The 14,186-nt window shown below is 47.0% G+C and overlaps 1 protein-coding gene across 1 annotated transcript in view; it reads left to right on the top strand.

Moving 5' to 3' along the window:
* Positions 1-14,186, top strand: part of NOS1 (nitric oxide synthase 1) — a 122,958-nt gene that overhangs the window by 36,001 nt on the left and 72,771 nt on the right. Inside the window, exon 5 of the mRNA XM_044930142.2 lies at positions 11,428-11,554. Within this exon, the coding sequence (XP_044786077.2) occupies positions 11,428-11,554 (127 nt within the window). The remainder of the gene's footprint in view (positions 1-11,427; positions 11,555-14,186) is intronic.

Below are 14,186 nucleotides of genomic sequence, written 5' to 3'. Positions count from 1 at the left end.
TCCTAGATGCTGGGTGACAATGAAGCCAGCAGCCCGCTGGGCCCAGAGCCCCACATCCGGGCCCAGAGCCCCACATCTGGGTCCCACTCGGCATCCGTGGCTTCTGGGTCTGAGCAAAGGCTGGGCCATCACTGGTTCTCAGCAGCGACCTTGACTCCTCTGCTCTCTTGGCCTTATTTTCCTCCTTCCATCCTTCTTTCCCCTTGGACCTGGACTTATTCCCCTGCTTCAGCTAGTCCCTTTCTCTCAGGGGGCACCCCTGTCCTGTCGTTTGGGGTGTCAGCCCGTGTTTGGGGAGATAAGTGATGTTGTCTTGAGACACAGTCTCGTCCCTTCATCCCAGGAGGAGGGAGGGGGCCCTGAGCAGGCAGTGACAGCAGATGAAGGGTGATCAGGAAGGGAGGCGGCGAATTCGGGGCCTTCTGTACTTGGGAGCGGTCACTTTAAAATGCTGCATGTCAGAGGATATCCAGGTTGCTCAGCTTGCTGCCCTGAAGGAGGGTTCTAAAGAGGCCAAGGTCCACGGTCCAGCATCCATCTGGACCAGCCGGCCAGCCACCTCACCCTGCGCTCTGATAACTCCTCGTCTGCTTGCAGGGCCCTCCCTTGGTTACTTATAGGAGTACCTTCCCAACACTCACCTCTTTAGAACCTGTACGAATGCAGCTCCTGAAGTAGGACCTGTGGTTCTAGCCCCCACCTATAGAAGAAGGAACTGAAGCTCAGAGAGGTGAAGCAACTTGCCCAGGGTCACACAGCACTGGCCACAGGGTTCTATCCAGGTTCTACCTAGCAGTCTCAAAGTGAGTGTCTAGAGTTTAAAAAGAAACCAGACAAGCAAATGTGGCTGGAGGAACAGAAGTCGATTTTAACCCTAGAGAATCAGCTTTTTGAGGGGAGGGGCCTCCTCCTGTGACAAGCCAGAGTTTCATCCCCACCATGTTAGCCAGCCTCTGCTGAGCACTCTAGGTGGGCCTGGCCCCAGGCTATGGTCTTCACATCAAGTAATTCACTTCCTCCACATAGCACCCCATTTTCCTGATAGGAAACCAAGGCTCAGAGAGGTGTAGTCACTTGTGCCAGGTCACACAGCCAGCCTGCAGCAAAGCCAGAACTTGACCCTAAGCCCACGTTCTTGACCTCTACTAAGCTTGTAGATTGCACTGTTGGCCACAGTGCCCTTAACCACTAGCCATCAACTTTCTGAGGCTATCAGAGTATTTTCTCAGACTGGAGGGGAAACCAAGGCCCTGAGGTTGCCGTCTACTAAAGACAGCCTCCCTAGAGAGATGACCTCGGATCAACCAATGTCAGCACTGATGCCTTAGAGACCCTCCTCCTAGGCTGCACTTGACCTTTCTCATGGCTGTGCATCACTCCGGTGGCGATTTCCATTTTTTCTTTTCTACTGTTTTTTTTATTCTTTCTCTCTCTCTCTCTCTTTTTTTTTTTTTTTTTTTTTTTTTTGGCATTTTTCAACTCAGGAATTAACTCTGATAACTTTGCCATCATGCAGAATCTGGGCGCAACTTTTCATTCTCACCCTGACTATTTGAGTGTGAGTGACTTCCAGCACTGCCCTCTCCGCCACCATGCATTCTTTCCCAGGCAGGGGCCAGGGGTCCTGTTTGTATCAGTTAATGCACTTGCTCTGTGACCTCCTCCCATGTATGTCCCTGCCACCTGGGACCCAGCCCCTCATTCTGGAGGGGAAATAAGCTCACCCACCTCAAATTGCATGTAACTGATGGCTTCTCAGCATCTCTCAGTCACTGGATATTTATGGAGCATCTATTCTGCCTCAGATACTGTCCTCAGAGCTGGGGATCCACTGATGATCCACTACAGAGTCATCTCATAGACAACACGCAAGGAATAATAAATAGACACATGCAGTCGTTTTAGATAGCAATGTGTGCTGTGAAGGGGATAATACAGTGACTTCAAGAGAAGTGGCTTGGGGTTGGGTAGCACGTTGGATCGGAAGGTTGGGGAAAACCTCTCTGCAGGCATTTGTACCAAGGCCAGAAGGTGAGAACCTTGCGAAATCTAGGCAGGGGTGTTCCTGGCAGAGGGCACAGCAGGAGCAAAAGTCCTGAGGCAGGAACGAGGTTGGGATGTTCAAGGAACTAAAGGGAGGCCTTGAGTGTAGCAAGTAGGAGGAGAGCAATAGGCAGTGAGGTCAGACATAGACACGGGGGCAGGGCCATCAACCATCCCAACACCCGCTCATTGTATCTGCCATCGTTCCTGTGGCTGCTGTTAACAAATGACCACAACCTTAGTGCCTTAAAACAACACACCTTTGAACTTCCCTGGTGGTTCAGTGGTTAAGAATCCACCTTACAATGCAAAGGACATGGGTTCAGTCCCTGCTCGGGGCACTAAGATCCCACATGCCATGCGGCATGGCCAAAAAACTTTTTCTTAAAAAGTGAATTTGTGGCAAAATAGATAAATCAAGATATTTTACATTAAAACCTATTCCCAGCCTCTCAAAAAAAAAAAAAAAAAGACATATCAGAGGGGCTGTTAGCAAGAAGTCACATCCCAGTAAGACAGTCGGCCTTAGGAGCTGGGACCCAAATTCAGCCCCATCCCCCCTAGCCTGGGGCCTACAAACATGAGTTGGAGAATCCTGCCCAGCTTTTGTGATCTTAGGAATGAGAGTCATGGTTGTTTTGGAGCCCAGAGGCCCTCGCTACAACACTCACTGTGGAATTCCTGCTCTGAAGAGCGTACCTTTATCAAGAACCACCCCTGCAAACTCCAGCATGATGGGGTCTAGAAGGAAAGCTGCACAGAGACCCCACACTCGCTTGCACAGCCCCTCAAATCTTCCTGCTTCAACTCAGCTATCAGAATCTGCAACCAGATAGAAGCAGAAGCCAAAGACCGTTGGAGTGTGGAGGGCGAGGAGGGGAGCTGGAGAGAGCGTGCTGTCTGCGGAGAGATGCGAGCAGGGCTTCCTGCCAGGACCAGCTGCTTCTCAGCGGCCTCCTCGCCTGGTTGGGCCGGAGTGGGTGGCCCCCACCTCCAGGCTGCGCCCTGCACCCAGGCCTGGCCCACCTGCTCCCCATCCTGGGTCCTTGGTCAGGGGAGGTTTACTGGTCAGCATGGGGCCAACCGACACGTACAAACTGCCTGTGGAGTCTGGCCTGGGACCCCCATCCCCATGCCCGTGAGATCGGGGAGCCTCGGTTGGAAGGATCTGGCAAAGACCCTCAGAAGGTTTAGAGATGCTAGACTGACTCTTGGCTTGAGTATGAGGATCCAACTAGTGAAGTGGAAGCAAAGGGCTTTAGTTTAGTTCTTGCCAAGCAGCACAGAAGATGCTCGCCAGGTAGAAGGGAGAGCCTCACACTAAGGCAGGGGGAGAAGGAGAGCTGGGGGAGGGCGGCACTAGTAGCCAGGAGGACACCTGGCTGCTCACTGCGCGAGTCTAGCTCAGAGCTCTCCCAGGGAAACGGGTCTTCACAGGTGTCCTTGGCCGGTGTGGGCACTTTTGACAATGCAGATTCCAGGCTTCCCACTATTTCAGACTCTCTGGAGATGGGCTGGGGGGAATTTTAACAAGCCCCTCAATTGATTCTGATGCACCCTGATGTTTGAGAACCACCAAGCTTGACCGCAGGGTGGCTCTGGCCTCACTGGTCTGCCACAATGCCAGGTTCACTGGAAGATGTCTTTGCAAGGGAATAAGGACACTGAGCAGATGTAGGAGCCACTGAGCAAAGGCAGGTTCCTCAGGCCCATCTGGGAACAAGGGACAACTAGTAAATAAATCCTTACAGACCCCAGGGTGGGTGTGGAACAGGGACAGGAGAGCCAGGAAGCATGGGTTTGTGGTCCTTGACTGAAGCTACGCCTGCTTCTCAATAGGGAGGAGTCTAATTCCTCCCCTCCCCACGGGGACGTTGATTGATCTCCTGGGATGTTTTCAGTTGTCACAGCTGGTGATGGAGATGTGACTGGTGTCTAGGGAGGAGAGACCAAGGATGCTGTTAAACATTCTCCAATGCACAGGGCAGTCCCCACCACAAAGAATTATCTGAACCTAAATATCAGTAGTTACAGGCTGAGAATTTCTGATCTAAACCAAGATCCCTCAGGCAGCTGGGCAGGACCAAGACTCAAAAGTACTGGCCAAGGAGAGTCACCATTCAGGCTTCTCAGAAGTCAAGCCAAGGCCCCGTCTACCTCCATCCGTGGGCTCCCAGTGTATTTACTTAAATGAAGAAATGATACCTGGAGTTAGCAAAATTGCATTTAGTGGATAAACACATTCACTACCACCACCTCATTTTGGGGGAAACATTCAATATCTAAATTTGAGATTCTTCATGAGTATGAAATCCAATCAAATGCCCTCCCCCCCCCAAGCCCTGTTCTCAGTGATTCTCAATGAGGAGGGCAGCAAGGAGGAGACATTTAATTGCAAAATTTCCTCTGCTTCTCACTGGTGGTGTGATCTTAACAAGTTACCTAATCTGTCTGGACTTCAATCGCCACAAGTTAAATGTTAGTCGCTCAGTTGTGTCCATCTCTTTGCAACCCCATAGACTGTAGCCCACCAGGTTCCTCTCTCCATGGGATTCTCCAGGCAAGAATACTGGAATGGGTAGCCATTCTCTTCTCCAGGGGATCTTTCTGACCCAGGGATCAAATACAGTTCATGTTTGGTCAGAGCTGACTATATACTAGACATTTTACAAGCATGATCTTATTTAACCCCCAGGAGAGGTGGTGTGTGAAGTGGGCCTTGTAAGGGTGAGTAGGAGTTGACTCTTGACAGAGGGGAGATGAAAGGGCATTCCAGGGAGGGCAAGGATGGACATAGGAATGGACACAGTGTGCTCCCTGGGAAGAGAGGAGAGTGGAGGTCGGGGCTAAGAGTGATGGAAGTGGGGAGTCTGGAAAGGAAGCAGAGAATTCCCAGATTCCTGGGCTCTGTGAAAAATGAGCAATTACTCAGCCATAAAAAAGGAATGAGACAATGCCATTTGCAGCAACATGGATGGACCTAGAGATTCTCGTACCGAGTGAAGTCAGTCAGACAAAGACAAATACCATATAATACCCTTATATGTGGAATCTAAAAAAATGATACAAATGAACTTATTTACAAAACAGAAATCAGATCAAATCAGTCACTCAGTCGTGTCCAACTCTTTGCGACCCCATGAATCGCAGCACGCCAGGCCTCCCTGTCCATCACCAACTCCTGGAGTTCACTCAGACTCATGTCCTTTGAGTTAGTGATGCCATCCAGCCATCTCATCCTCTGTCGTCCCCTTCTCCTCCTGCCCCAAATCCCTCCCAGCATCAGAGTCTTTTCCAATGAGTCAACTCTTCACATGAGGTGGCCAAAGTACTGGAGTTTCAGCTTTAGCATCATTCCTTCCAAAGAAATCCCAGGGCTGATCTCCTTCAGAATGGACTGGTTGGATCTCCTTGCAGTCCAAGGGACTCTCAAGAATCTTCTCCAACACCACAGTTCAAAAGCATCAATTCTTCGGTGCTCAGCCTTCTTCACAGTCCAACTCTCACATCCATCCATGACCACAGGAAAAACCATAGCCTTGACTATGCGAACTGTTGTTGGCAAAGTAATGTCTCTGCTTTTGAATATGCTATCTAGGTTGGTCATAACTTTCCTTCCAAGGAGTAAGCGTCTTTTAATTTCATGGCTGCAGTCACTATCTGTAGTGATTTTGGAGCCCAGAAAAATAAAGTCTAACACTGTTTCCACTGTTTCCCCATCTATTTCCCATTAAGTGATGGGACCGGATGCCATGATCTTCGTTTTCTGAATGTTGAGCTTTAAGCCAACTTTTTCACTCTCCACTTTCACTTTCATCAAGAGGCTTTTGAGTTCCTCTTCACTTTCTGCCATTAAGGGTGGTGTCATCTGCATATCTGAGGTTATTGATATTTCTCCCGGCAATCTTGATTCCAGCTTGTGTTTCTTCCAGCCCAGCGTTTCTCATGATGTACTCTGCATATAAGTTAAACAAACAGGGTGACAATATACAGCCTTGACATACTCCTTTTCCTATTTGGAACCAGTCTGTTGTTCCATGTCCAGTTCTAACTGTTGCTTCCTGACCTGCATACAAATTTCTCAAGAGGCAGATCAGGTGGTCTGGTATTCCCATCTCTTTCAGAATTTTCCACAGTTTATTGTGATCCACACAGTCAAAGGCTTTGGCATAGTCAATAAAGCAGAAATAGATGTTTTTCTGGAACTCTCTTGCATTTTTCATGATCCAGCGGATGTTGGCAATTTGATCTCTGGTTCCTCTGCCTTTTCTAAAACCAGCTTGAACATCAGGAAGTTCATGGTTCACATATTGCTGAAGCCTGGCTTGGAGAATTTTGAGCATTACTTTACTAGCGTGTGAGATGAGTGCAATTGTGCGGTAGTTTGAGTATTCTTTGGCATTGCCTTTCTTTGGGATTGGAATGAAAACTGACCTTTTCCAGTCCTGTGGCCACTGCTGAGTTTTCCAAACTTGCTGGCGTATTGAGTGCAGCACTTTCACAGCATCATCTTTCAGGATTTGGAATAGCTCAACTGGAATTCCATCACCTCCACTAGCTTTGTTCATAGTGATGCTTTCTAAGGCCCACTTGACTTCACATTCCAGGATGTCTGGCTCTAGGTCAGTGATCACACCATCGTGATTATCTGGGTCGTGAAATAGACTCATATATATAGAAAACGAACATCTAGTGGGAGGGGGGAGATAAATTAAGAGTGTGAGATTAACATTTGCACACTTCTGTATAGAAAATAGTTTTTTAAAATAGGTTGTACTGCATAACAGAGGAAACTATACTTAATATCTTATAATAACCTATAATGGAAAGGAATCTGAAAACATGTATGTGTGTGTGTGTGTGTCTGTGTCTCACTGAATCGATTTGCTAGACACCGGAACTAACAACATTGCAAATCAAATACACTCTCTGCTGTGCTTAGTAGCTCAGTGATGTCTGACTTTTTGTGACCCCATAGACTACAGCCTGCCAGGCTCCTCTGTCCATGGGATTCTCTAGGCAAGAATACTGGAGTGGGTTGCCATTTCCTACACCAGGGGATCTTCTCAACCCAGGGATCAAGCCCGTGGCTCCTGGAGCTCCTGCATTGGCAGGCAGATTTTTTACCACTGATCCACCTGGGAAGCCTTGTATGTAATATATGTGCATTTATATGTATATGTACATATATATAATGTATATGTAATATATATACACATATATATGTATATGAACCCATGAAAAAGAAATGGCAACCCACTGCAATATCCTTGCCAGGGAAATCCTAGGGACAGAGCACCTTGGCAGGCTACAGTCCATGGAGTCCCAAAAGAGTCAGATACAACTCAGTGATTAAACCATAGCTATATATGTATGTGTAACTGAATTACTTTGCTATACACTGAAACTAATGCAGCATTGTAAGCCAACTATCCTTCAATTTAAAAAGAAGTGTCTGAGTGCAGACATTCCTGCCTGTGCCCCCATAAGCCCCCAGGGAAGGCGCCCCTTTCTCAGTTACGAGCCATACATGCCTTCAGTCTTTAGAGACATTAAGGCTTTGGCCAGCACCACCCAATGCTATAGCCACTAACTATATATGGCTAATTAAAGGGAAATAAAATTAAAAATTCAATTAATTCCTCAGTGACAATAGGTGCTTTTTTTCAGCCGAGCCACATAGGGGATCTTTGTTCCCCACCAAGGGATTGAACTCATGAACCCCCCAGTGGAAGCGCAGTCTTAACCACTGGACGATGAGGGAAGTCCCTAAGCACATTTGAAGTATTCAGTTGCTTCATGTGGGCCATGGCTAAAATACCAAAAACGCAAGCAGACGTGGAATGTTTCCATTGACTCAGAAAGTTCTCCTAGACCATGCTGACTTAGAGGAATCTTGAATGTTTTAGAAAGAACTCACATTTTCCTTTCTCTGTTTCTGTCTGATCAGCCTACAAACACGTCAGTAGTCAAAGCAATAGCAGATGCCCCAGGCTAAGTGCTGTGAGCCTCACCTCCTGTAATTGTTGCAGTAACCCCGGGAACTGGGTTTTATTATCAACACTATTTTAGAGATGAGTATACTGAGAATTAGAAAGGTTGAGTAGCCAAAATATCCAAAGTCACACAGCTTACAACCAGCAAAGCTGAGAGTTGAACCCAGCTCCACCCAATCCACAGCCCATGGATCTCACTGCCCGTACAAACCTAGCAAAGAGACACATCCCAGGCTGAGCAAATCCATGGCAATAAACTCCTTATCTCCCTCAGAGCTTTTCCTGAAAACTTGGGGTGGGGACTAGGAATTCAGAATCTACCTAAATCTACTCCTGATTTTGTCCCTGGGTGCAGAGAGGCAAAATAACTCCTTGTCAGATGCTGAAGGATGTTCCCTGTGGTCCCCTGTTAAAAATATTCTTGTTTTAAGTTGGAGGCTAATTGCTTTCCAATGTTGTGTTGGTTTCTGCTGTACAATAAAGCAAGTCGCATCCCCTCCTCCTCGAGCCTCCCTCCCATCCACCCCCATCCCACTCCTCTAGGTCATCACAGAGCAGAGGACCTAGGCTCCCTGTGTCATCCAGCAGCTTCCCATTAGCTGTCTCTCTTACGCATGGCGGTGTATATATGTCCATGCAACTCTCTTCTATCCTTCCCACCCTCTCCTTACCCTGCTATATCCTCAAGACCACCATCTACATCTGCATCTCTATTCCTGCCAGGCTAACAGGTTCATCAGTACCATTTTTCTAGGTTCCAGAGATATGTGTTAACACATAACATTTGCTTTTCTCTTTCTAACTGACTTCACTCTGTATAACAGGCCTAGTTTCATTCACCTCATGACAGTTGTCTCAAATAAAAATATTCTTCCCCAGCTCATCACAGGGCTCTTACATAAGTTTCTGTGGACAAAACACTTCAAATATATTATTTAAACAAAAGTGTTAAAGGCTTTTTAAAAAAAAAAGTAAAGGATGATGAAAAAGCACCTCTTTGTACAGATCCACACAAGACAGGCCGTGTGAGCCATTTAAGAGTCATCTGGGTAATTGTACCCTGTAATCTTTGTAAACTGGCCTCATTCAGTGAGAGATGCTGGATTCCTAGCTCTTTAGCCTCTGGCTTATCCTACACATCCTGACTCGTTTTCCCAGTCTGTTTACAAAAAAAGGAAGGATCTGAGCCGAGCATCAGTCAGACCTGGTTTCAAATCCCAGCTCTTCTTTGTGTTTGCTGAGAAACCTTGGGAAATTGACATAACCTCTCTGGTCTCAGTTTTTGCATCTGTAAAATAGGGAAGCTTTTAATATCTGCTGAGAGGAAGTGAAATAACTTCTGTGCTGGTACCTGGTACATTACCAACACTCAAACAGCACTAAACTCCTCTCTTCTCTGCTGATTCCCCACTTATGGTCACATGACATCCTAGAACTGGAGTTTTAGTGCTGAGAGGGGCTGCGTGACATTTAGAACAGCCCTCTCCACAGACAATGCCTCTGTTTATTACCACATAGATAAACCATTGACTTGGGAAATATCTAATCAAGAACCACTCCTGGTGTGTTTTGGAGACATTTTTGAGAGAGTAAAACATAATGTTCCCTCTTACAACTGCAGACCTCTCCAAGCAAGATGAGCAGAAGTGGCTTCAGCATGGGCCACCAGGACGCTGCAAGACAAAGCAAGGAGGGGATTCTGGGTAGCCCCATCCAAGCAGCCAGAGGGGCCACGTAGGGCCTTACACTCAGAGCTTGGGCCCTGGCCTCTGATTCATCCCAATGACCATCAGCACCAGGTTGGGGGCTGGGGGAATTTATGGAGCCAAGAGTCCCCAAAGCTGGGAATGTAGGATGGAGAGCTGGATACGGCCAGCCCCCACACCTGGGACCAAAAGTGAGATGGAGCACAGAGCAAGCCGCGTTGCCCAAAGTTGGAGAACAGACAGAGGCCATCGAGCGAAATTGGGTGGGAGGGTTAGAAAGCAGGAGGGCAGAAGGACGGAGATGAGGTGGGGCAGGTTGGGAGGTCTGGATCTTGATGTAGTCAGTCCCATCTCAGCCACGACTTCCCTCCAGCTCAGAGGATGGTCAGCTAGTCCAGCCAAGATAGCCTCTTCCTGAACCTATCCGAGTTCAAGGGCAGAGAGCCAGGAAAGCTTCATGGTTAGAGTCAGGAGTAAGCCTGGGTTTGAACCCCAACTCCTTCACCCCTGACTGTGAGACTTAGGTGAGTGGTTTAACCTCTCTGAGCCTCAGTTTCCTCATCTGATAATGAGTGCAAGGGTGGTGATGGTGGTAATGAACATGGTGATGGTCATGACGATTCTGATGGGACGAAGGTGATGGTGATGAGAAGGATGAGAATGATTTGGGCAATAATGGTGATAATGAAAATGATGTTTTCAACATAGGTGTTGATGAGGACACTTATGATGGCTGTGGGGATGCCGATGCTGATAAGGAGAAGTTGGATGGTGATGTTAACCATCGTAAGAATGACGGTGCTGATGGTGTTGATGATAAGTGAGGGTAATAGTAACAGGCTCCACGTCAGGATAAACGTGAAGAGCAGGCTGGAAAACCAACTCAGTGGACATGAATTCGAGCAAACTCTGGGACATAGTGGAAGGCAAGGAGGCCTGGTGTGCTACAATCCATGGGGTCACAAAGAGTTGGACTTAGCAACTGAACAACAGCAATAGACTGCAATACTGTGACCTTGAGTGACTTAGCTTCTGTCTCACTTATGCCATCTGTACAAGAGTGACAAACATTCATACCGACCTCATCGGGTTGTCCCAAGGACTAAATTCACAAACACATATGTTAAGTGCTTGACACACCAGTACGTGCTTAATCAATACCAACAGTATTAATAGTTTTTGTTGCTGTGTTCCCCTTATTTTCAGAATCATTCCTGTGTATCCTGGGCTGGTACCATTAGCCTCGTGATCAGTGCTCTAATTGCCGTTGGTGTGACTGCCCACCCTGGCCCACAGGACTGGTTTTCGGACCTATCCCTCCTGCTTCCTGTATCTTCCACCATTAGGTTTCATGGATGCTAAGCTGTCCAGGGGTTCTTCATGGGATTCTGCTAGGAGAGGGGCCTCCCGGCTTCCTAGATCAGGAAATCAGGGGCCGGGGAGGGAGGAACAAAGTCTCTGTCACAGACATCCTGAAACTAAATTCTCACAACGGGTATGTGCCAGCCGTGGGTGCCAAGTCAGTTAAGCTCACCTTCACGCTTGATCCTATAAAGCGGCAGGCTGCGGACCCAAAGCTCACTGGCTCCGTTCTTCACGGACTCAGGGCTTTCAGACCAGGGTGACTAGGCAGCCACTCCAGGTGTCCTGTCTTCCTCAACCTCTCCCGCCTTGCCTTTCAGAGACCTGGACGGCAAATCACACAAACCTCTGCCCCTCGGCGTGGAGAACGACCGAGTCTTCAGTGACCTGTGGGGGAAGGGCAGCATGCCCGTCGTCCTCAACAACCCATACTCAGAGAAGGAGCAGGTAAGTGGCGGTGTCAGCCTGGTACCCACACTCCACAGTTCCCTGAATGTTCTTGGGAAGACAAGTGCCAAACCACCTTGGGGAGAAAATCAGCCGTTGTGGCTGAGAAATGGCGTGAGGGCTCAGCCAGCAGCACTTACCCTGGACTGTGGCTTTGGGCTTTGATTTGGTGGGTTTTGTTTGCTAGCTTGCCAGTTTTCAAATTTGCATTGTTTCTACTAAGAAAGATATTCACATGATTCTGAATTTAAAAGGTAAAATAGATAGATGGTAAAAGCTTCTCTCTTCCCTCATCCCAGCCACACAGCTTCACTCCCCAGAGGCAAGCAGTATTCATTATTCATCATTTTTGTGGTCCTTTTAGCAATGTTTTATGCGTAGACAAACAAATACATACACATTATTTTCACATGTTTTTACACAAATGAGAACACATCATACATACAGGCAAACCTCATGCTATTGCACTTCATCTTATTACATGTATTATTTGTGTGTGTGTGTGTGAATTGAAGGTTTGTGGCAACCCTGCCTTGAGCAAGTCTATTGGTGCCATTTTTCCAATTGCATTTTTTAAATTTTAATTGGATGCTAATTACTTTACAATATCGTGGTGGTTTTTGCCATACATTCACATGAATCAGCCATGGGTGTACATGTGTTCCCCATCCTGACCCTCCCTCTCACCTCCCTCCCTATCCCATCGCTCAGGGTCATCCAAGTGCACCAGTCCTGAGCACCCTGCCTCATGCATCGAACCTGGACTGGTGATCTATTTCATATATGATAATATACATGTTTCAATGCTGGTCTCTCAAATCATCCCACCCTCACCTTCTCCCACAGAGTCCAACAGTCTGTTCTATACATCTGTGTCTCTTTTGCTGTCTCGCATACAGGGTTATCATTACCATCTTTCTAAATTCCATATATATGCATTAGTATACTGTATTGGTGTTTTTCTTTCTGACTTACTTTGCTCTGTATAATAGGCTCCAGTTTCATCCACCTCATTAGAACTAATTCAAATGCATTCTTTTCAATAGCTGAGTGATATTGCATTGTATATATGTACCACAGCTTTCTTATCCATTTGTCTGCCGATGGACATCTAGGTTGCTTCCGTATCCTGGTTTTTGTAAACAGTGCTGTGATGAACGTTGGGGTACACGTATCTCTTTCAATTCTGGTTTCCTTAATGTGTATGCCCAGCAGTGGGATTGCTGGGTCATATGGCAGTTCTATTTCTAGTTTTTTAAGGAATCTCCACACCGTTCTCCATAGTGGCTATACTAGTTTGCATTCCCACCAACAGTGTAAGAGGGTTCCTTTTTCTCTGCACCCTCTCCAGCATTTATTGTTTGTAGACTTTTTGATAGCAGCCATTCTGACTGGCGTGAGATGGTAACTCATTGTGGTTTTGATTGCTTTATTTTTAAGCTAAAGTATGTGCATTTTTAGACACAAGGTTATTGTACAGCGTATAGACTACAGTATAGGAAGTGCAGAGTGGGCTTCCCATGTGGCGCTAGTGGTAAAGAACCCGCCTGTCAACGCAGGAGATGTAAGAGATGCAGGTTTGATCCCTGGGTTGGGAAGATCCCCTGGAGGAGGGTATGGCAACCTAGTCCAGTATTCTTGCCTGGAGGATCTCACAGACAGAGGAGCCTGGTGGGCTACAATCCATAGGGTCACAAAGAGTCAGATACTCCTGCAGCGACTTAAGATGCACACACGCATAGTACAGTATAAAAATGCATGTAACTTTTATATTCACTGGGAAGCCAAAAAGCTCATGTGACTCACTTTATTGTGATATTTGCTGGATTACTATTGGTCCAGAAATGAACCCACAATATCTCCACCATGTGCCTGTATTGTTTTGTATCTTGTTCTTTTAATGTATCTTGGAGACTAGTCCTAATTAGTAGTTGAAAGAGTCCTGGTTCTTTTTTTTTCATGGCTGCATAATATTCCCTTTTATTTATTTATTTATTGAACCAGGCCTCCAAAATGAACATGTGGCCCCTCACCAATATTTTGCCATGACATCACTATAATGAATGACCTTGTGCAAATACCTCATTGGCATATGGGTGGGCTTATCAAAAGAATAAATTCCTAGAAGCAGTTGTTGAGTCAAAGGTCATATACAGTTATGACTTGGGCAGAAATGGCCAGGTTGCTCACCACAGAGGTTGCACCATTCCTATCTGCTAAGTAGGAGAATAACTATTTCACCACAGCCTTCCCAGCTTGGAGTGTTACCAGACTTTGCCAATTTGCTGAGGATTGTTTTAACAGCAGAGTCAATATGGTTTCCTGAGAGTGTCTAGATCTGGCTAGAGATTAGCAGAGCCAGTTTCTCACCTTCCCAGGCAGATAACAGAGCAACCCTGGTGAAGCATGTGAATTTCCCACCCCTCCCCTGCACTGCAGCAGAGTACTATTGGAATGGCCATCTTCTTCCTTCCCTCCACCCACCTCAAGCCTTGGATGGCACAGGCCAGGTTGCCAAGCTCTTCCTTTCAGTGCTTAGTCTTTGGACAGCACTTTTCACCACCAACCCATGTAAGCAGTGACTCATAGCCTCTGTATGTAGCTTCATGGGGGAGGATGGGACATTCCAGAG

This window comes from Bubalus bubalis, chromosome 17 (assembly GCF_019923935.1).
Source record: "Bubalus bubalis isolate 160015118507 breed Murrah chromosome 17, NDDB_SH_1, whole genome shotgun sequence".
In the NCBI taxonomy this organism is placed as follows: Eukaryota; Metazoa; Chordata; class Mammalia; order Artiodactyla; family Bovidae; genus Bubalus; species Bubalus bubalis.
Note: the sequence above shows the minus strand (reverse complement) of the source record. Positions and strands in the feature narration are given on the sequence as shown.